The 20,590-nt window shown below is 39.5% G+C and overlaps 6 protein-coding genes across 8 annotated transcripts; 1 reads left to right on the top strand and 5 right to left on the bottom strand.

The window, feature by feature from the left end:
- Nucleotides 1–2,738: 2,738 nt before the first annotated feature.
- On the bottom strand, nt 2,739–3,760 carry LOC104822771. The gene is made up of 2 exons (XM_010554118.2): nt 3,214–3,760; nt 2,739–3,006 (listed from the first exon to the last, which is right to left on the bottom strand). The coding sequence occupies exons 1-2, from the start codon at nt 3,597–3,599 to the stop codon at nt 2,739–2,741; spliced, it is 654 nt and encodes a 217-aa protein (XP_010552420.1). The 5' UTR covers nt 3,600–3,760.
- Nucleotides 3,761–7,443: 3,683 nt separating this feature from the next.
- LOC104822770 lies at nt 7,444–8,539 on the bottom strand. Its single transcript, XM_010554117.1, has 2 exons — nt 7,613–8,539; nt 7,444–7,542 (listed from the first exon to the last, which is right to left on the bottom strand). Exons 1-2 carry the CDS (start codon nt 8,537–8,539, stop codon nt 7,444–7,446), a joined length of 1,026 nt encoding a protein of 341 aa, XP_010552419.1.
- Nucleotides 8,540–10,447: 1,908 nt separating this feature from the next.
- Nucleotides 10,448–12,088, top strand: LOC104822769. Its single transcript, XM_010554115.2, has 4 exons — nt 10,448–10,735; nt 10,827–11,254; nt 11,567–11,719; nt 11,837–12,088. Exons 1-4 carry the CDS (start codon nt 10,693–10,695, stop codon nt 12,086–12,088), a joined length of 876 nt encoding a protein of 291 aa, XP_010552417.1. The 5' UTR covers nt 10,448–10,692.
- A 1,148-nt stretch (nt 12,089–13,236) lies between these two features.
- On the bottom strand, nt 13,237–14,358 carry LOC104822644 (dihydrolipoyllysine-residue acetyltransferase component 3 of pyruvate dehydrogenase complex, mitochondrial-like). The gene is made up of 6 exons (XM_019203552.1): nt 14,342–14,358; nt 14,158–14,215; nt 13,960–14,055; nt 13,786–13,888; nt 13,576–13,671; nt 13,237–13,481 (listed from the first exon to the last, which is right to left on the bottom strand). Exons 1-6 carry the CDS (start codon nt 14,356–14,358, stop codon nt 13,411–13,413), a joined length of 441 nt encoding a protein of 146 aa, XP_019059097.1. The 3' UTR covers nt 13,237–13,410.
- Nucleotides 14,359–14,400: 42 nt separating this feature from the next.
- Nucleotides 14,401–14,967, bottom strand: LOC109117050 (dihydrolipoyllysine-residue acetyltransferase component 2 of pyruvate dehydrogenase complex, mitochondrial-like). Its single transcript, XM_019203551.1, has 3 exons — nt 14,817–14,967; nt 14,603–14,688; nt 14,401–14,524 (listed from the first exon to the last, which is right to left on the bottom strand). The coding sequence occupies exons 1-3, from the start codon at nt 14,928–14,930 to the stop codon at nt 14,401–14,403; spliced, it is 324 nt and encodes a 107-aa protein (XP_019059096.1). The 5' UTR covers nt 14,931–14,967.
- A 58-nt stretch (nt 14,968–15,025) lies between these two features.
- On the bottom strand, nt 15,026–20,296 carry LOC104822642 (eukaryotic initiation factor 4A-1-like). Of its 3 annotated transcripts, none has more exons than XM_019203561.1 (4): nt 20,200–20,296; nt 15,786–15,855; nt 15,597–15,700; nt 15,026–15,505 (listed from the first exon to the last, which is right to left on the bottom strand). In XM_019203561.1, exons 2-4 carry the CDS (start codon nt 15,851–15,853, stop codon nt 15,030–15,032), a joined length of 648 nt encoding a protein of 215 aa, XP_019059106.1. In that variant the 5' UTR covers nt 15,854–15,855; nt 20,200–20,296; the 3' UTR covers nt 15,026–15,029. The 3 variants fall into 3 exon arrangements, with proteins under 3 accessions (XP_019059106.1, XP_010552222.1, XP_010552223.1); XM_010553920.1 differs by lacking the exon at nt 20,200–20,296 and adding an exon at nt 17,240–17,525; XM_010553921.2 differs by lacking the exon at nt 20,200–20,296 and adding an exon at nt 17,247–17,525.
- Nucleotides 20,297–20,590: the final 294 nt, after the last annotated feature.

The following is a 20,590-nucleotide window of genomic DNA, read 5'->3' as shown; positions in this document are numbered from 1 at the left end:
CGAGAGAGGAGCAAAATCTTCTGTAAACTATATAATATTTACCCCTTTGATCGATTTTCACAACCTGATATCATGCATGAAAACTCTATGTACAAAAGCTTTTCCTTGGTTTCTTGTAAAGAAACTTCTCTCTTAAACCAAGCGAAGATTCAAAAAACATATTAAATACATCACAAATATACATGCATATGGGAAACCTGAAGCATATAAACAATCATTACTACAAAACTGTAACTGAATTTCCACTATTATCGTGTTCTTTAGAGCAAATGATCCGTTTGCATCGTTTCTCGGTTTCAAAGCAAAGAATGAACAAAGAGGATTTGGAAAACTATCAGAATCCCCCTTGGTTTGGTATTATCTAACCAGCCCCCAGGCCGGTTAAGGCACTTCCTTAACCACTCCGGTTCACTCTTGGCTCCGCATTATCATTGTTATATCTCGTCTCTTGCAGGTTCCCATCCTCCTCCTCCTTCATGCTCAATCACTTACCATTCAATTTTCTTTTTCAATCTAAGTACTTTTCAAAAGGAAGAAAAGTTCTTCTGAAAACTTTAGGTTCTCGCATTGGAATATTTATTAATGTTCAATATTAATATGTATGGATAATATTCAATGAATCTATATGACAATGTTTTTATATAATGCTATGTTAAAAAATTAACAAATGTGGTATGATTAATGAGGTTGCCTAGTGACTTGTAACGTCTTTTTTTTATATACTTCCAACCAAACTCTTAAATTTTCCAAGTCTTAGACAAGTCCCTACGGAACAGTTGAGCAGTTCAATATATTTAATACATTAGAAAACGACCGGAAGGCCCACTAAATTTATAAGTGCGTGGAAAAGTCTTCCCAAAACTCAGAAATTGTACAGTTTCATCAAGCTACTTGTGCTGCAAGGAAAGAGTTTCTTTCTTGTAGTGCAAGAAATGTGAATTTCATGACTTGATCATGAGCCGGTTACTAGAGCTCTGTGCCGACAAGAAGATCGATATGTTGTTTGATTTTAGATCTCTTGTACGCTCAATTAAAAGGTTGATTAAATCAATTTATATACTTAGACGTCCGAAGATTAAATCATTAAGAACATATTGTTAGATTTGATTAGGAATTGTGTTTCATCCCTTCCTCTCCATATGGAAATGGCATGATGAGCTCTTTGATGTCTGGTGTGTGTGTGTGTGTATATATAGAGAGAGAGAGAGAGAGAGAGATAATTTGTCACAGGATTTTCTTCCTGGGCTTATAAAAGGAGTTGTGCTTTGGTTTTAGGGTTTTATCTAGGGTTAAATCTGGTGGACGCAATTAAGGATTCTCTTGAATTAATCTTTTATCTTATTCGCAGAGAGAACCAAATGAGAGAAAAGTCCTGTCACGTTGCCGGACCATTAACACGGGGTGGAAGACGAATATATAGTCAGGCTCTTGTCTTGGAATATTTATTAACGCTCCATATTAATATGTATAATATTCAATGAATCTATATATGTGGGAATGTAATGTATTTATATACTTTGCGACTTCCTACAAGGGATCGTCAGCTATTGTGGGGACTGAATGTATCTCCGAATTGTCTACTTTGCGACTCGGGGACAGAAACTATTGACCATTTATTCTTCTCTTGTGATTTTAGTCATTCTGTATGGTTCTCGTTATTGGACGGTACGCCAATTCCCTTCCAGCAGAACTCTACGTTTCAGGACTTCCTCACAAGGCTTGAACGGTGCTCTAGCGACAGGAGGTTGCGGCTTATTGTTCTATTGTTGTACCAAGGCTGTTTGTACAGCCTGTGGCGCGAAAGGAATGATCGACTGCACAGGAACCAGTCACATACAGTGGCTGTTTTGGTGCGGGAGATTAGATTATCGACGAGGCGGAAACTCTCGGTGATACAAGCGGAGCAAAGTACTAATCAACATGAAGAAGGGCTGCTTACACTATGGTTTCGGTATTTTGACAGATTATGAAACTAGTTATGACTCTCTAGTTTTATACTCGGGTTGTTTCTCTTTTGAACTCTAGAATCTTTTCTGGATGTAATTCCTATTTTTAAACAAAAGCAATATAAATTACAGTTAACAAAAAAAAAATGTATTTATATACGGCTGTTTTAGTAAAAATGAATAAATGTGAATAATAAGTTCTCCTCTTGTGGGTCCACTCACTGAAAACTTTAGGATGACAGGTGCAATGCACGATCATTGAATGAAGCTACAAGTGTTTAATCGTAATGATTATTTCTGTTTTAGCATGTTCTGAAATGTCTAATCTTATGTAAGTGACACAGATTCGAGATTATGTTTTTAATGTTGGTGGAAACCTCGTAAAATCATTATTATTATTATTATTTACTTAGAGATATCCATATGGTTTGCTTTTTCTCTAACCAGGCTCCTTACCGGTTACGGCACTTCCTTAACCAGTCCGGTTCACTCGATCGGTTTCTCATTACCGTCCTTTATAAATTCCCAAATTCCGAGTCCTTATCAATTTAGATTTTACCATTCATAACATCCCTCCATACTTTATAACCTATGGTCAGCTCGAATACAAACCCGTTTTGTCGAGATCTCGAATCGTGCCAAATGATGATAACAATAGTCGAAAAACGGTATAGCTAGTTAAACATATATATAAATCTCGACGAAAATCCTCACCCGACGACGACGTAGAGTATTGTTCATAGCTTCCCAAAAGGCTCGAACCAGACTTACTAAACAAGTTTTCAGAAAATCTCAAGCAGTGGACGAGGGTGGCTGGCCGGAAGGTCTCGAGCGGCGGTTCGACCTTTTTCTAAAGCAGGACATTGCGCAGTATAACACGCCGTACACGACGGGTAAACACGCCGTACTCACAAGCCAGAACCAGTCGTAAATCAACATTCTAGACCGGATAGAGGAGTTGTCCGAGTGAACCAACCTAACGGAAAGCTTGAATGCCTGAACCGTCGCGCCAACCGCGGAACCCATCATAGAGAATATCAAGAACGCCACAAGTTTGCTCCTGCAAAGCGAAAGACATGGTTGGATCGAAGGATTATTAGGGCGTCTTTTACATTTAGAAATAGTTGAAGCTTATTTTATCGATCTATATCATTTACAAGCTATACTCGTGATACATATAAATATGAGAATTTCACGAGAGAGATTACTTACCCGATCGACCTGTTATCCAACTCAAAACAGAGTTGATGCGATTTAGGAGCCGTACCTGAGTGAAACGCCCAAGAGGAGGAAGTAGATAGTGGCCATGGAGAATGTGAAAGACACAATACAGTTGGTGAGCAAGTCATGGAAGATTGCGTCTTTGGATCCAAACTTGGAGTTCTCTAGTACGGATGTTCCAGCAATCCTGGTACAGTTATCTCCGGTGGGGCCACATCCGTCGTCCTGTTGCCAGACGCCGCCAGGCGGATTGATCGCGACTTGGAAACTGATCGTGGCTAAGACAGTGGCCACAACCATTAGGTTCCCTCTGGCTTGCTCTAACCACTCGCCTTGATGCTCAAGGTACTTTGATAATTCCCATTTTCCGCCCTCCTCGTAAACAGGATGAGCGTTGTTATTGGTCGGTTCTTGTCTGTTCTCCACCTCCATTTTCGATGAATCGCAGGATTTTTTAACTGGTTGGTGAAGGATTTGTGTTTTTTGGTTCTATATTCTGGGTTTAAAACTGGAGGAGAGAAAATTCTTCTGAGACGAAGTTTCTCGTCCATTATGAGGGTGACCTTAACAAGAGAGGAATACAACGGAGAAAGGTTTGTGAAAAAGTATGTTTTCTCATATCTTCATTATGCCCTCGATGGGGTTATATACACTTACAAAGGAATCAAAAAGATTACAAGTGTCACTATCCTATACAGGGAGCTACAAATATGCAAGGAAAAAGGTGTAAAAAGGTTGTCTGCCAAACAACCTCCAAGTAGCCTGCAATGTCGGCAACTTGTACGTGAGAAAGGGTAGAAGAGGAATAACGATTTGCTTGATACTCCCCCTCAAGATGGGGAATATAGATGATGTATCCCCATCTTGGAGAGAAGATATCGAAATCTGTCAACAGGTAATGGCTTGGTTAACAAGTCAGCCACTTGCTCCGAGCTAGAGACGTGCAGAGGCTTAAGGAAACCATTCTTGATTTGCTCCCGAACAAAATGGCAGTCTAACTCGATGTGCTTAGTGCGCTCGTGGTAGACAGGATTGTTAGCGATATGAATCGCAGATTTGCTGTCACAAAACAACGTTAGAGGCTTCGGAATTGGAAACTTGAGATCAGATAACAAGGAACTCAGCCAAACCAATTCACAGCATGTCTGCGCCATGGAACGATATTCAGCCTCAGCGGAACTTCGAGAGATGGTAGGCTGCTTCTTAACCCGCCAAGAAATTAGAGAAGTGCCAAGGTAGATGCAATAGGCTGTGATTGAACGCCTAGAATCTGGGCAACTAGCCCAGTCAGCATCACAAAATCCACGCAGAGAAACAGGGGAAGCAGACGAGTATAAAAGACCTTGTGCAGGATCAGATTTCAGATAGCGTAAAATTCTCATGGCAGCCTGAAGATGAGCTGTGCGAGGGCTAGACATATATTGGCTTAATTTGTTAACTGAGAAACCAAGATCTGGTCTAGTGATGGATAAATAAATCAGTCTGCCAATTAGTTTTCTGTAAACTGAAGCATCAGGAAGCAGTTCATGACCAAGCTTAAGATTGAGTTCCATAGGTGAACCAACTGATTTACATCCTAGCATGCCATAATCATCAAGTAATTCCAAGGTGTACTTGCGTTGACATAGATAAATACCGTGCTTGGATCTTGCAACTTCAAGACCCAAGAAGTATTTAAGATCAGCCATGTCCTTAATCTGAAAATTGGAGCTAAGAAGATGCTTAAGCTCTGTGACTAGGGTCATATCATTTCCAGCAACCAAGATGTCATCAACATAAATTAGTGCAGCCACAAACCGAGAGCCAGACTTTCTCAGAAATAAGGAATTATCAGCAGCAGATTGATGATATCCAGCACAGAGAAGTACCTGGCATAGTTTCTGATTCCATTGGCGTGATGCTTGCTTTAAGCCATATAAGGATCGATTCAGTTTGCAAACCAAACCAGAAGAAATAGGCTCCCCCTTAAGCTGTGAATAACCGGGAGGTAGATCCATAAATATTTCCTCATCTAAATCACCATTAAGGAAGGCGTTAGAAACATCAAGTTGATGGAGAATCCAATTTTGAGATGCTGCAAGAGCCAGGATAACTCGGACAGTTGTCATTTTAGCCACAGGGCTAAAGGTCTCAAAATAGTCGATCCCTTCCTGTTGCTTATAGCCTTTTGCAACCAATCTCGCTTTATGTTTATCAATGGAACCATCTGCATTAAACTTGGTTCGATACACCCATTTACAACCTATAGTCCGTTTTCCAGAAGGTAAAGGACAAACTGACCAGGTATTAGTGTGAGTCAGTGCCTCAAGCTCAAGTTCCATGGCTTTCCTCCAAGGTTCAGATTGTATAGCTTGGGAAAAAGTGTTTGGTTCTTGGGAAATGGTAATATTAAGTATGAAGTTTTTGTAATTTGGTTCAAGTCTATCATAGGTAATATAGGAAGAGAGAGGATAAGGAGTAGTGATTTTAGTGGGAGAAGAAGAAGAGAGGTTAGAAAGGAGAAAACAGTGATAGTCTTTGAGATAAGCAGGGCGAGAAGTATTTCTATGTGGCCTGAGATTGTTAGGTGAAATAACATGTTGTTCCAAGATCTCATGGGGAGAAGAAGGTGAAGTGGTGTTTTTGGAATTAGAGGGGGAAGAAGATGAGCAAGGAGGTATATTAGGAGAAGGAGAAACAGGTTGAGGTACATCATCATAAAGGAAATATGGTGATGGTGGAATGATTAAAGGAGTGGCAGAGGAGGTAGAGGAATGAGTGTGATGAAAAGGAAATGTAGTTTCATGAAAAACTACATTCCGAGAGATTGATATAGTGTTAGTCTCGAGATTTAACACTTTGTATCCTTTAAAACCAGAAGGGTAACCAAGAAAGACAGATGGTACAGCTCTAGGGCTAAATTTGTGTCGATCTTTGGCGTATGTGGAAACATAGCATAGGCACCCAAAAACTTTAAGATGAGAATAGTCAGGTTTGTGTTTGAGAAGACATTCAAAAGGGGATTTGTTTTGTAGAACAGAAGTTGGAGTTCTATTAATTAAATAGACTGCAGTTAAGATACAGTCTCCCCAATAACAAAGAGGAACCTTGGACTGAAAATAGAGGGCTCGGGCAACATTTAAGAGGTGTTGATGTTTGCGTTCTACAACGGAATTTTGCTGTGGAGTATATGGGCAAGACTTATAGTGAAAAATGCCATGAGTGGTAAGAAAACCAGAAAAATTTAACTCAGGGGCATTGTCACTGCGAATTGATTTGATGGTAGAGTTGTATTGATTTTTGATCAGTTGATAAAAGATAGGAAACTTGGAAGAGACTTCGGATTTACAGCGGAGAAGATAAATCCATGTAACTCTAGTACAATCATCAACTAAAGTAAGAAAATAACGAAAACCATCAACTGTAGGTTCATGAAAAGGACCCCAAACATCAACATGTATTAGTTCAAAAGGGTTTTGAGATATATGATTGTGAAATGGAAAAACTAAAGACTTTTGTTTAGCCAAAGGGCAGACTTTACAGTGATCAAAAGTAGAAGGAGTAAAAGTAATATCAGAAGATCCTATAGCTTTAATCTTCAAGTTGGATGGGTGACCCATGCGAAAGTGCCAAAGATCAACAGAAGAAGCCTCTAGAGCTGTGCATAGGGGGGAAAATAGGGGTGGAGAATTGGGAGATGACCTCGGAAGTTCCAGAACATACAGGTTATGCACCTGTTTACCCTTGCCAATTGTCGAGGCCAGAGTATGGTCCTGAATAACATAAGAGTTACCATTAAAAGAGACAGAAAGAGATGTGTGTTTGGTGAGGGAACTGATACTAAGGAGATTATATTTGAAACGTGGAAGATATAAAACAGAGGTAAGGACTAAATTCGGAAGTAATGGGACAGTTCCAGATTCTGAGACGGTGAGTGAGTCACCGTTGGGGAGAGAGATTGAGATCGGTGGAACAACATGAATTTCAGAAAACAAAGTCCGGTCATGACAGATATGACAACTCGCACCACTATCTAAAATCCAAACCACTGATGAAAATTTTAGGGTTGGAGATAGAGCAGAAAGGATAAAGGGTTTAATAATACCTGGAGATAAAGGAGGGGATGAAGAGGAAGCAGCATAACCTGAGGACGATGGAGAAGAGCCATGATTCTTCAGCTGGGAGGTGTACTGAGCCAACAATTCCTTGGCCTGTGCCAGTTGGTTGCGCATGTCAAACGCATCATCCGGGTTGAACAGACGGTCTTGAGGTTGCTGATTTCCAGGACCCATGACATTCACTGGCCTCTGCGCAGTGTTAGGGTTTCGTGGCTGAAAGTATGGTGATTTGGGAGAAAATTGCGGAGTAGGCAGAAGAGGAGCTGGACTGCGATAACCTGGTGGGAAGCCGTGTAAGTAATAACATCGGGCCACCGTATGGCCCAACATTCCGCAGTGGGTACAAACGGGCCGGGGCTTCGCATGGGCCTGAACATTGTTCTTGGGCCTAACAGCTGATTGTGAACGAGGGTTGTGAGCCGAAGGAGAAAACGGCGGTTTCGAGCGAAAAGGAGCCGAGATCTGAAAAGCTGCCTGATCGGAGGAGGAACCGAAGGAGATCCGCTGCTGCTCCTCTTGAGAAACAAGATTGTAAGCTTTTGAGAGGTTAGGCAGGGGATCAAGCATCAAAATCTGGCGTCGAACAGCAGTGTAGGAATCGTTCAGTCGCATGAGGAATTTCACGACATTGGTTCGTTCAAACAGGGAAGACCACTGATCTGGGAGATTACAAGAACAACCACCACAGGTACAGCCTCCGCAGGTGCAGCCACCACAGGTACAGGCTGGGAAGGGTTCAAAATTTCGCAGCTCTTCCCAGAGCGATGTGAGTTTCGTGAAATATGTGTTCAGATCCAACGACCCTTGATGCAGAGTGTCAAGCTGGTGTTGAATGTTGTACACCTTCGAGACATTCTGCTGCTTGAATCTACTTTCCAGAGTAGACCATATGAGATGAGCCTCATCAAGATACACGACAAGGCTGGCGATTTCAGGACTCACAGCATTATTGAGCCAAGTACACACCATATCGTTGGTGCGAGACCATAAGCCAGCGTCGGGATGATCAGCCGGAGGTTTCAGGACAGTACCAAAAACGAACCCCATCTTGTTTTTGGCATTGAGGGCTTTGAGAAAGGCTCGAGACCAGATGTTGTAGTTTGACTCACCTTGTAGCTTTTCAGGTACCAGCTGAAGGTTGGAAGAATCAGCAGCATGGAGATAGAGAGGGCTTGAATATGGATCAGAAGTGGGATTTGAAACAGGAGGAAGAATAGGAGGCGGAGCAGGAGGTTCAGAATCAACCGATGCGTTAGACGCAGTGGAATCAGCCATGGGGAAAAATAAGGAAAAAGAACGAGAATATCAAGGAAGAAGAAGAAAGCGGAGCTTAAAGATGGAGCTCTGATACCATAACAAGAGAGGAATACAACGGAGAAAGGTTTGTGAAAAAGTATGTTTTCTCATATCTTCATTATGCCCTCGATGGGGTTATATACACTTACAAAGGAATCAAAAAGATTACAAGTGTCACTATCCTATACAGGGAGCTACAAATATGCAAGGAAAAAGGTGTAAAAAGGTTGTCTGCCAAACAACCTCCAAGTAGCCTGCAATGTCGGCAACTTGTACGTGAGAAAGGGTAGAAGAGGAATAACGATTTGCTTGATAGACCTCGAGGAAGATACGAATATCAAGTTCTATTTTCAGCAAGCCCCTGATCTTCTTGGTGGTTCAATCACAATTTTTGGAGTTTAGTTCATTACTGATTTTCGAGATAACCTTCTTCGAACAAGTGGATGCAATGCTGTTTGGAAGTGCTGGAAAACGATGTTCTTGTCCAAAGCGCTCTCTCTCTCTTGTTATTGTTGTGAGAAAAGTCTCACGTAAAATACGTGGTTCTGATTAGTAGCGATCACCCTCCTCGTTTCACTTCTTCTTGTAAACCAACTGAACAGACGATTTTACCCCTGAATTTATGGTATTTACAAAAATAGCCAGGTTAATCGTTAGCGTGACAGAAACACCCCAGGCTATGCCGCCTCAGTTTTTCATTAATTCTGTTTTTTGTAATTGAAAAAAACCCCCCCTTAATTCACTACTTATTGTTTCTTTTACATCGGCATCTCGAGAATCGTTTCGGGGGTCGGATTCGGGTTTGGATCCGCGATAGGAATGTATCGATCTAATTTTTTGGATTTTGTAAAAATAGGTACCTATCGATTTTTATATTATGTTTAGTTCAATTCGATTTCGATTTCAATCCAGTTCAGTTCGGTTTTTAAAAAAGATAGATTTCCTTTAAAAAATTTCGTTTTCGAAATTTTTAAAATTCGGTTCGGTTCGGTTCTAAAAAAATTCGATTTTCTAGAAATAGTACCGTTCGAAAATTTAGAACGGTTTAAATCGAAAAAAATACCGTATTTTTCGTTTTGGTTCAGTTTTAAAAAACCGAAGCGAAACGCTCACCCCTACGTTATATCCTTAATAGCCGTTTTTGTTCTCTACAACATTCATTTTGATATTTTGATATTCCTAGAGAGATTTAAAAAAAAAAATCTTGTATTGTTCATTCATCATACGTTCTTTACAGATATATAATTATTAAAGGAGGTAATTTCTTAACCATAATGCATATTATAACATAAAATCTGTTGTGTATATTGGATTATATCAAATAATTAGGTTAATAGATTTAAGTTGTGTACCTATTTTTTGTGTATTTATTTTTATTGATAATAATTATCTTGATTGTAGTTTTATTTTTATTTTTACAATGTTGTTAGATATATATTTTTGTTATTGGGTAATATTTGATTGTGGTTCTATTATTGTCTATGATCCTATACAATCATTATTTTCTATATATAATTCTAAGATAGTTCTTAATTAAGTTAATTAATTGGGTGATAAAAAAATAAAATTTTTAATTGTTAATTCAAATAAACGGACTTATGATATAAGTTGAATGTATAAACGATTACCATGTATTAGGGCTGGGCATTTTTACCCGACACCCGCGGGTTTTCGGATACCCTGTCTCACGGGTACCCGGGATTCAGTACTCGTGAGACAATAAGACTGAGTTCGGGTTTGGTGAGATGAAAAACCCGAGTTTCGGGTTCGAGTTCGAGTTCGAGAATTGTAGAATGGGTTATCTCACGGGTACGCGATAAATAAGTAAATTACGAAAATACCCTTGTTTTTTAATACATTTTTAACAATACCCCTAACCCTAATTCACTAATGAGGTCCACATCTCTTTCTCTTCTCAGGCGGCATCATCTTCTACGGAACCAAAAAAAAATCTCGCCATTCCCTCGAGCTCTCGTTGCGTCGTTCCTTCGTTCTCTCACCGCGTCGTTCGGTCTCTCCATCTTCGCCGTTCCCGTTCGTTCTCTCCGCCTCGCCGTCGTCGTTTGGTCTTTTCGTCTCCGCCGTTCGAGTCTCCTCCGTCTTACGACGAGGTTTATGAAAGCTTTGACTCCATGGGTTTGCAAGAGAACCTTCTCAGGGGTATCTATGCATACGGTAGGTGAATGAGAAGATTTTCAGAGGATGTCTTTTGTGCTTTCTCCTCTTTCGATCTTTGCCTTATCCGTCTCTCTGTCATTGCTTCCAGGTTTTGAGAAGCCATCAGCGATTCAGCAAAGAGGGATAGAGAAACCCAACGAAGAGAAAGAAGAGATAGAGAAACCCAACGAAGAGAAAGAAGAGACAATGAACATCAGGGTCAAGCAAATCTCGGAGAAACCCGACAGAATCGCTCCAATCGTCGCCTATTTCGCTTCTGGGTATGACCCATCTGATAAATTCGATGGCGATGGCGATGGAGACGGACACTGTTCGGATGTCGAGGTTTATAGACATAAGGCCGGGACGAAGAGCAAGAGGCTTCAGGTCGTGGTGAGCCCACCTGGCTCGAGCGTGAAGTTCGTCGGCTCGAATTATACCGGCGAGGGAGCCACCGGACAGACATGTGTGTATACACTTGGTGTTCTCGACAAGGAGAAGCAGACACTGAAAATTCTCCCAATTGCTTCCAACAAGGTAAAATAAAAAAATCCAACCTTTTCTTATGGTAATTTGCAGTTGCTTGGTTTTGCGGCTTGAAGTTTAAGAATACAATTGAGAGTGGATCAAAGTTAGTGAGATTCTTTCAGCTTTGGGATGTTCTTGTTTGGTTTTTGTATGGAGGTCTAGAGGAAGTGTATGCAGGTTTTTCTTTAAGCGTTAAATTACTTTCTTTGTTAATGTTAGTAGTATACTAGTATTGCTCTAACTTAGTGAGAAAAATGACAAGTCTTGCTCCTCTGTCGAGAATCGAGTTTTGGAGTTCTGATTGCGTGATGTCGATAACAGATTTTCAGATTGGAGCCAAGAGTTAAAAATGCGGAATCTGTTGATTCAGAAGCTTCATTAGGTGGAGTTAGCACTGAATTAACTGCGGCAGAACGAGCTGTCAAAGCCAGAAAACTTAACAACCTTTATGGTACAAAGTCAGCTATAAACCGGGTATGGCCTTTGATGTCCCAGTTGTATCGCTTCGATGCCCTTTTGGCAATTATGTCCATGAAAAGACGATATCGATCGGTTATCGATTTACTCCTTAATTTGATGTGTTTTCTGCAGGACAAAAAGATGCGAGCTTTGAACCCTGGGGACGATCCCGAGTCTCAGCAGCACCTCGAGGGGAAACTTAACGAAATGGAAATCAAGAAGGAAGCTCTTGAAAGCACTGATTCTATTATTTCACGCAACATTCCTCCGTGTGATGTTTCTGCTGCAACTCCTCGGGAAGCTTATCCATTGGATCAGATTATTCTCAAGGGAGAATGGGGCTTCCTCGAGGATATTTACTTTTGTTGGGCATTTGCAGGATGAGACGGAGAAGAAGACAATGTCGTGTATCTTGTCTTTCATCACCCATCTGGTGAAGTTCAAGGACGTAAAATCCATGAACGGTTACAACAGTGCCAAGGACCACAGGTTTCCTGGGGTCATACAACAGAGATTCAAGTCAATGTTCAGGGATCCTGAATCGGACAGGATACCAACCGACAAGATCAACCTTCTGACAAGCTACGTGCTCGTGCTGACGCTTCACGTGGATGAGTTCAAGACCAGCGTGGAAGACATAGCCAAGGATCTGAGGATGAGCAGCATCGATCTCAGAAAGCATTACGAGCATCTGGGCTGCAAATGCTCGCGCGTCAAAACTGTTTTGCACGCAACCCTTCCCGTCCCTCTCAAGTTCCCCCAGGCCATGAGGAAGAAGAGACGTCGATAAGACTTACCCTTTCAAGACAGAACTCAGGGCTTGTTCGCGTCCAGACAGGAAAACGGGTGTTTAATTTCGTTAATTTTTTTTTTATCTGGAAGCTTTGCAATGGACGAAATTTATTGTGTTGAGGATGTACTATTGTTTTTATTTATTTTTTTTTTAAAGCAAAATGCTGTTTTCAACGCTGTATGATTAACGAGAGAGATCAGAAACTCTGTTAATCACGGATTAAAATGGTGCATACAGAACCCAACCGGTGAGACGCCTTCTCTAGGAATGACGCTCCCGGTTCACACAAACCGGCCGTATTTGTACATACATTCGGTGTTGACCGCCTCATTGATTTTTATTTTTAAATAAACTAAAATTAAGTCGGTTCATTGAAATGTAAGCTTAAATGCCACTTTCTTCATTTATGATGTAAAAATCATTTCTGGCAATGGAATTATTTGCTCTTTTTCTTTTCAATTCTCGTAGTAAAGAGAAAGGAAAAAAATATTTTTTTAATAAAAATTTATCTAAAAATATAGGATGGATTGATTCAAAGTTTACTAATTTTAATTTTGGAAAAATCCAATCTTTTTTTTTAACTGAATTGAAAACAATCGGTTATTAACCCAATTAATCTAATTCAGACCCGCAAATTCAAAAGAAATCTGTTTTTAAGAAATTATAATTAAAATCAAAATGTAATATAAAATCAACAATTAAATTGATATATATATATATATATATATATATATAAATGAACCGGAAAACAAAAATTAAAAGAAAGCAATGACAGGGGGTGTTAATTTAACAACGCACCCCACCTCTTATTACAAGAAGAAAACTTCATGAAATATGAACCATATAGTGAGGGGAAAAAACAACAAAATGGTACAAAAAAAAAAGGCTTTCTCAAACAGGAGGAAGGAAACGCTTAGAGCAACATAGACTCAGGGTTCTCTATGTACCCTTTGAAAGCTTTAAGCCATTCAGCTCCAATGGCACCTGCACCATTTCGTCATTTTTTTTTATATATAAACACACATTACAAACAAATCAGGGCTTATTATTATTGTTATTATTAGCAAGCAAAGCTTACCGTCTATCACACGGTGGTCACAGCTCAGCGTTACAGCCATGTATGATGCGAACTTGAATTGCTCGGCTCCATTACCAGGGATGACCCTCTTCTCGGCTGTTTTTTTTTTTTTTTGAGATTTTCAGACACGAAACATAATCAGTCATGGCAGATTCTATCCATTCAGACATCTGTTGGTAGAAGAATGGAAGAAGGTGTCAGTGTGTTTACCAGATCCAACTGCTAGAATGGCGGCTTGAGGTGGGTTTATGACGGCACAGAACTGCTTGATGCCGAAGGATCCTCCCAAGTTGGAGACTGTGAATGTTCCTCCCTGAGGAAACGAAACCGATATTGTTGGAGGGGAATGGTTATATGGATAGTGAACAGATAGATTCTCCTTACCTCATAATCTTCTGGTTTTAAGCTGTTCTCTTTTGCTTTTTGTGCTAATAACCGAACCTCATCCGTTATTTTGGAGAGTCCTTTCTTGTCTGCGTCCTGGAATCAAGCAAACAGGTAACCGAGAATTCAGAGACCTGAATTTTGTTTTGGGGGAGGAAGGAAAGGGCTTTGCATTGAGTGCCTTCTCAACTTGACAACAGGAACGTAGAGCCCATTTTCCGTCTGTACAGCTACGTTAATATTGACGTCATTATACCTATAACAAAAGAAAGAACAAGAATCTGTTTCTGCGAATTCCAGGCTGCTGCATTGGCACTAAGTAAAGTTCCTCAGTGAAACAGTTCATGGACAGACGAATATATCCGGCAGTAAGTACATTTACTCTTCAGAATTTTGCATCAACTCTAAATATATCCCATAAGATTCTTGTTCTTTCTTTTGTTATAGGTATAATAAGGTTCGATTGTCCACAAAAATAAGTAAATGAACCTTAATAACAAGATCGTTGACAGATATCCGTTTCCCGCCAGATGCCTCTTGCAACGAATTGAGTTGGCTCCTCAGACTGCAGTGCAGATACAAATAGCTAAGCTTTAGCATCCATTGACCATATCAATATATAGAATCTGACACAAATACTTACTCCATCAGTTTGTCTACACATGTATCCACAGTCAAGTAGTAGTGAGGAATAGTTTGCTTTGAAAACGACAAGCGTGAGGCAGTGACCTGCCAAAATTATGCAATAAACAAATTGGCTAACCCTTGGTGAGATAAATGTAACACAGAGAAAAATAACATGTTTTGAGTTCAGAAATTCCAAGAGCACTCAACAACCAAGGTAATCACGGTTTTACCTTTCGAATCTGAGAGTGAGGAATGTCAACATAGTCCAAAGATGGAACCTGTGTGCCCACACCCTTGGATGGCTTGGCAACGTCTTTACCACTTGATGCTGCATTAGGGCACATGCATGGGTTAAAAACTACAAAAATAGATATGAACAACAAAAATGAAAAGGATGAGAGGGAGAGGCAAAGAATTCCGACTTTCTCAGGTTACAGCAGGCATTAAGGGAAAGAATCGGGTTTTGTAATAAACAACAAATTACAAACCTGATCCTTGAAACCCCGGGAGAGCATTTCATCAGCCTCATCAAGAACAAACATCTTGATGTAGTCAGGACGGAGGGATTGCCTACGCAACATATCAAAGACACGACCAGGAGTACCGACAACGACATGGACACCGGCCTGGAGAATGCGTTGGTCTTCACGAACGCTAGTACCACCGACACAGGCATGAACCTTGACACCGAGGTAATCTCCGAGAGCCCTCATAACTTTTTCAATCTGCTGGGCAAGCTCCCTGGTGGGACCCAAAACCAGTGCCTGACATTGGACAAGGCTGTAATCAAGTTGCTGCAGAACTCCAGAGCAGAAAGTTGCAGTCTTTCCGGTACCAGATTGAGCCTGCTGGATCACATCAAGCCCCTTGCAGAATGGGACTATCCCTCTTTGCTGAATCGCTGATGGCTTCTCAAAACCTGGAAGCAATGACAGAGAGACGGATAAGGCAAAGATCGAAAGAGGAGAAAGCACAAAAGACATCCTCTGAAAATCTTCTCATTCACCTACCGTATGCATAGATACCCCTGAGAAGGTTCTCTTGCAAACCCATGGAGTCAAAGCTTTCATAAACCTCGTCGTAAGACGTGAAGAATTCATCACCACCCTCAAGCCTGTATAGGTACGATACCATTAGCAAACAGAACAGAGCATCATTCAAACCCGAAAAGAAGTAAAGAGTTGGATTTAAAGACTCACACATCATTCAACTTCTGGTCAAACTGACGTGCATCGAACTGTGAACCCTCTGGTGCCGCACCTGCCATGACTGCAAGCATAGAACAACATTAAGAGAAGTTAAAGAACAAAGAAAAAGGGGCAATCTCGCTAAACAACTTTCAAAAAAGATTTTCGCAACCGACGAATGTAACAGAAAAGCCAAACTTGTATACCATCCAAAGCGGAACACAAGCATTAAGATCTGTCTGTAATGTCAGGAGAGAACATATCAAAGGCACATGGTTATCCAACAGCATAGACACCAATCAACCAGCCTCTCCAAATTAACAGACACAGCAAAGGGCGCGAGAAAGAGAATTCAAGGAAATCGCTCATCAAATCCAGAACTACAACACAGAGATCCTTAAAAAGGTACAACAAGCGTGGCGGAAACCGCATCTAGATGAGAAAAATCCTCCTTTGCCTATTGAACCAAAGATCCTCGATTCATAAACTATCACCCAAAAGCAAACAGACTACAATCATTACGACGAAATCACAAGTGCCTGAGAGAGATATAAATGATTCAAGATGTTATCGTCATCTCATCATATAAGTGAAATACCCAAATCTAAAGGGAATATACAGTTCCATTCATGAGGATGAGTAAGCAAGCAGTAGGGGTGGGCACGGGCGGGTACCCGGACTTTTCAGGGTATCTTTATCTCGCTCTCGGTCTCGCCGGGTTTTTGACTGAAACATCTCGTTCTCTATCTCATGAAACTCGGATACCCGAGATTCGGGTACCCGAGACACGAGATCGGGTATCCGCGAAACCCGAACCCGTACTCGTGTAAAATTTTTTTTAAAAAAAATCTGTGCAATTTTACAATACTAATACATCATCAACATAAAATTCAACATCCAAAACATATCCAAAATGCATCATAATTATAAATTGAATAAAATCCAAAATACATTATGATTCAAGTTCAACAACATTCAAAACATATCCAAAATGCATCACAATTCTTGAACGCATATGAAAAGCATACTTATACAAACAAAAAAAAACATACAAATCGAAATTAGAATTAATAACACATTTGAACTTTGCCTTAGTACCCAATTTTTTCGGAGAATTAAGAACAAATTAGTTAGAATAAAAAATCAATAATAGAAAAATATTGAAGAGAGATCGATCTGCAACAGAGACTTGGTTCTTGTTTGTTTCTAACTACAGAAATAGCCTTGCATCTTACAGATAATACCAGAAATGAAGCCAGAGATGCGAAAAAAGAATCTGGCGTTGGTTTCATACATGACCTGTAATCTCAATGGTTTAAATCTATTTGCTAGTCATCCTGATAAACATCCGAAAAAAACAGAGACCCTAAACGCAGTTACAAATTTACCATGCAAATCCCAAATACAATTTAAATGGAAACAGGCACAGAATGAGAACAGAAGAAAACAATTGGGGGAAACGATACCACAGACCGAACGGCGACGACGGAGACGAAGGAGACACAAACGGCGGAGATGGAGGAGACTCGAAAGGCGAAGACGGAGGAGACTCTAACGGCGGAGACGAAAAGACCAAACGACGACGGCGAGGCGGAGAGAACGAACGGGAACGGCGAAGATGGAGAGACCGAACGACGCGGTGAGAGAACGAAGGAACGACGCAACGAGAGCTCGAGGGAATGGCGAGATTTTTTTTTGGTTCCGTAGAAGATGATGCCGCCTGAGAAGAGAAAGAGATGTGGACCTCATTAGTGAATTAGGGTTAGGGGTATTGTTAAAAATGTATTAAAAAACAAGGGTATTTTCGTAATTTACTTATTTATCGCGTACCCGTGAGATAACCCGTTCTACAATTCTCGAACTCGAACTCGAACCCGAAACTCGGGTTTTTCATCTCACCAAACCCGAACTCAGTCTTATTGTCTCACGAGTACTGAATCCCGGGTACCCGTGAGACAGGATATCCGAAAACCTGCGGGTGTCGGGTAAAAATGCCCAGCCCTAGCAAGCAGGATATGCAACACATCTCTATACATCAACAGAAGAAAATCAGACAACTAAGCGACTCAAATTTCACAAATTTCGAACCGACCCAGGATAAATCGAAACCAAATCAATAGGAAGAGATCAAATCAACCCATGAAAACCCAAGATCCAATCAACCATCTAAACAGATGAACGGCTAGGATTAAGTGGAATCTGATCAGGTAGGGCCGGGAGATTCTATTTCCAAAAACGGGCTTCGGCCCAGGGCTTTTTCCCGTTTTCCCCCTTGCTTATCGACTTGTAAATATTAAAAACCTCCTTAAATAAAAGGTATTGTGGGTCTAACTAATACATAAATTATATTACTAAAATAATACATCAATCGTATTAAAAAATTAAAATAAAATTACGAATATATAAAATTATAAAAACAATATTCAATAAATTTCTCTAAACTCTATCTTAAAATACAAAATTGATTTAAAAAATAAAACATATCATGTAAATACAATTATTGTTGTTGATTTAATTCAAAACAAATATTCAATTTAAAGTTAAATACAGAAAAATATATACTCCCTCTGTTTCAAAATAATTATTGTTTTAAGTTATTTCATATTTTTTAAGATAAGAGAAAAAAATCCCTATATAGAAATATTCAAAGGAAATATATAATATTTGTTTAATGTTTTATGTATAATCCGAGTTTAAATATCATCATCATCATCATCGCCATCATTTCATTTCATGTCATGTTTGTTACCATTTTCCTCAATTAGATTATGTATTTATGTTTCTTAGTCTTGTGTATATATTTTTTTTACTTGTAAAATGCTTTTGTTATTGAGAATCCACGTCATAATTGAAAATCCACGTCATAAAGGCTCAAAAACTATCGCGGGCATTGATAGACAAATTGCACATAATTACTTTTTTGTTAAAGCCATTTCTTAAAATGCTCGATTTTTCTCAAATGGATTTGTAATAATTTCTACCCAAATAATATAATATATGCTTCTTTTTCATGGTTATATCTACAAACTATAATATAAATGAAAAATAATAATACCAAGTCTTTAATAGAGTAAAAAGGCAGAAAAATCCACGTTTTTTTGGGCTATAGGCATCGTCATATGTCATGATGTCAAACCCAAAAGGTTAATAATTAAGCAGGGACAAGGGTAAAATAGGAATTTCGGAAAAAGAGGAGGATGAGTTGCAAAGAGGAAAACCCTAACGCCACAGCCGGAGGAAGGGAATATAAAAACTCGCGAAGCTTTCCTTGTATCGGCCTCTTTATTTTTTATCTTAAAGGAGGTAATTTCTTAACCATAATGCATATTATAACATAAAATCTGTTGTGTATATTGGATTATATCAAATAATTAGGTTAATAGATTTAAGTTGTGTACCTATTTTTTGTGTATTTATTTTTATTGATAATAATTATCTTGATTGTAGTTTTATTTTTATTTTTACAATGTTGTTAGATATATATTTTTGTTATTGGGTAATATTTGATTGTGGTTCTATTATTGTCTATGATCCTATACAATCATTATTTTCTATATATAATTCTAAGATAGTTCTTAATTAAGTTAATTAATTGGGTGATAAAAAAATAAAATTTTTAATTGTTAATTCAAATAAACGGACTTATGATATAAGTTGAATGTATAAACGATTACCATGTATTAGGGCTGGGCATTTTTACCCGACACCCGCGGGTTTTCGGATACCCTGTCTCACGGGTACCCGGGATTCAGTATTCGTGAGACAATAAGACTGAGTTCGGGTTTGGTGAGATGAAAAACCCGAGTTTCGGGTTCGAGTTCGAGTTCGAGAATTGTAGAACGGGTTATCTCACGCGTACGCGATAAATAAGTAAATTACGAAAATACCCTTGTTTTTTAATACATTTTTAACAAAACCCCTAACCCTAATTCACTAATGAGGTCCACATCTCTTTCTCTTCTCAGGCGGCATCATCTTCTACGGAACCAAAACCTATTGAACCAAAGATCTTCGATTCATAAACTATCACCCAAAAGCAAACAGACTACTTCAATCATTATGGCGAAATCACAAGTGCCTGAGAGAGCTATAAATGATTCAAGATGTTATCGTCATGTCATCATATAAGTGAAATTCCAAAATCTAACGGGAATATACAGTTCCATTCATGAGGATGAGTAAGCAAGCAGGATATGCAACACATCTCTATACATCAACAGAAGAAAATCAGACAACTAAGCGACTCAAATTTCACAAATTTCGAACCGACCCAGGATAAATCGAAACCAAATCAATAGGAAGAGATCAAATCAACCCATGAAAACCCAAGATCCAATCAACCATCGAGGAGCAGCGCAATCAAATCACGTGAAAAAAAAATAGATCGATTTTTCACGCCAAAAAAAACACGGGAAAAAATATGAACCTGGAGCTGAGCTGATGGAGAGGAAAGCTAGAGAGACAGAAAGTTTGGGTTTTGATGAGAACTTGAATCTCCCCAAACTCGGATCTGAGCGGCGAAGGGAGATAAAAAATAAAGAGGCCGATACAAGGAAAGCTTCGCGAGTTTTTATATTCCCTTCCTCCGGCTGTGGCGTTAGGGTTTTCCTCTTTGCAACTCATCCTCCTCTTTTTCCGAAATTCCTATTTTACCCTTGTCCCTGCTTAATTATTACCCTTTTGGGTTTGACATCATGACATATGATGATGCCTATTGCCCAAAAACCGTGTATTTTTCTGCCTTTTACTCTATTAAATACTTGGTATTATTATTTTTCATTTATATTATAGTTTGTAGATATAACCATGAAAAAAAA

This window comes from Tarenaya hassleriana, unplaced genomic scaffold (assembly GCF_000463585.1).
Source record: "Tarenaya hassleriana unplaced genomic scaffold, ASM46358v1 Cleome37, whole genome shotgun sequence".
NCBI lineage: Eukaryota > Viridiplantae > Streptophyta > Magnoliopsida > Brassicales > Cleomaceae > Tarenaya > Tarenaya hassleriana.
The sequence above is the reverse complement of the archived record's forward strand: the minus strand, read 5'-3'. Positions and strand labels throughout refer to the sequence as shown.

Coding starts and splice junctions, on each gene's coding strand:
- LOC104822771 (XM_010554118.2), bottom strand. CDS start 3,599: ATGGAGGTGGAGAACAGACAAGAACCGACCAATAACAACGCTCATCCT. Junction 3,007..3,213: donor CTCTTGGGCGTTTCACTCAG/GTACGGCTCCTA, acceptor TTCGCTTTGCAG/GAGCAAACTTGTGGCGTTCT.
- LOC104822770 (XM_010554117.1), bottom strand. CDS start 8,539: ATGGCTGATTCCACTGCGTCTAACGCATCGGTTGATTCTGAACCTCCT. Junction 7,543..7,612: donor CCCATGCGAAGCCCCGGCCC/GTTTGTACCCAC, acceptor GCTTCCCACCAG/GTTATCGCAGTCCAGCTCCT.
- LOC104822769 (XM_010554115.2), top strand. CDS start 10,693: ATGGGTTTGCAAGAGAACCTTCTCAGGGGTATCTATGCATACG. Junction 10,736..10,826: donor CAGGGGTATCTATGCATACG/GTAGGTGAATGA, acceptor CATTGCTTCCAG/GTTTTGAGAAGCCATCAGCG. Junction 11,720..11,836: donor CAAAGTCAGCTATAAACCGG/GTATGGCCTTTG, acceptor TGTTTTCTGCAG/GACAAAAAGATGCGAGCTTT.
- LOC104822644 (XM_019203552.1), bottom strand. Junction 13,889..13,959: donor TAAAACCAGAAGATTATGAG/GTAAGGAGAATC, acceptor TCGTTTCCTCAG/GGAGGAACATTCACAGTCTC. Junction 13,672..13,785: donor CATTCTAGCAGTTGGATCTG/GTAAACACACTG, acceptor AAAAAAAAACAG/CCGAGAAGAGGGTCATCCCT.
- LOC109117050 (XM_019203551.1), bottom strand. CDS start 14,930: ATGTGCCCTAATGCAGCATCAAGTGGTAAAGACGTTGCCAAGCCATCC. Junction 14,689..14,816: donor CTCACTCTCAGATTCGAAAG/GTAAAACCGTGA, acceptor TAATTTTGGCAG/GTCACTGCCTCACGCTTGTC. Junction 14,525..14,602: donor TGTGTAGACAAACTGATGGA/GTAAGTATTTGT, acceptor TCTGCACTGCAG/TCTGAGGAGCCAACTCAATT.
- LOC104822642 (XM_019203561.1), bottom strand. CDS start 15,853: ATGGCAGGTGCGGCACCAGAGGGTTCACAGTTCGATGCACGTCAGTTT. Junction 15,701..15,785: donor GACCAGAAGTTGAATGATGT/GTGAGTCTTTAA, acceptor GTACCTATACAG/GCTTGAGGGTGGTGATGAAT. Junction 15,506..15,596: donor CAGGGGTATCTATGCATACG/GTAGGTGAATGA, acceptor CATTGCTTCCAG/GTTTTGAGAAGCCATCAGCG.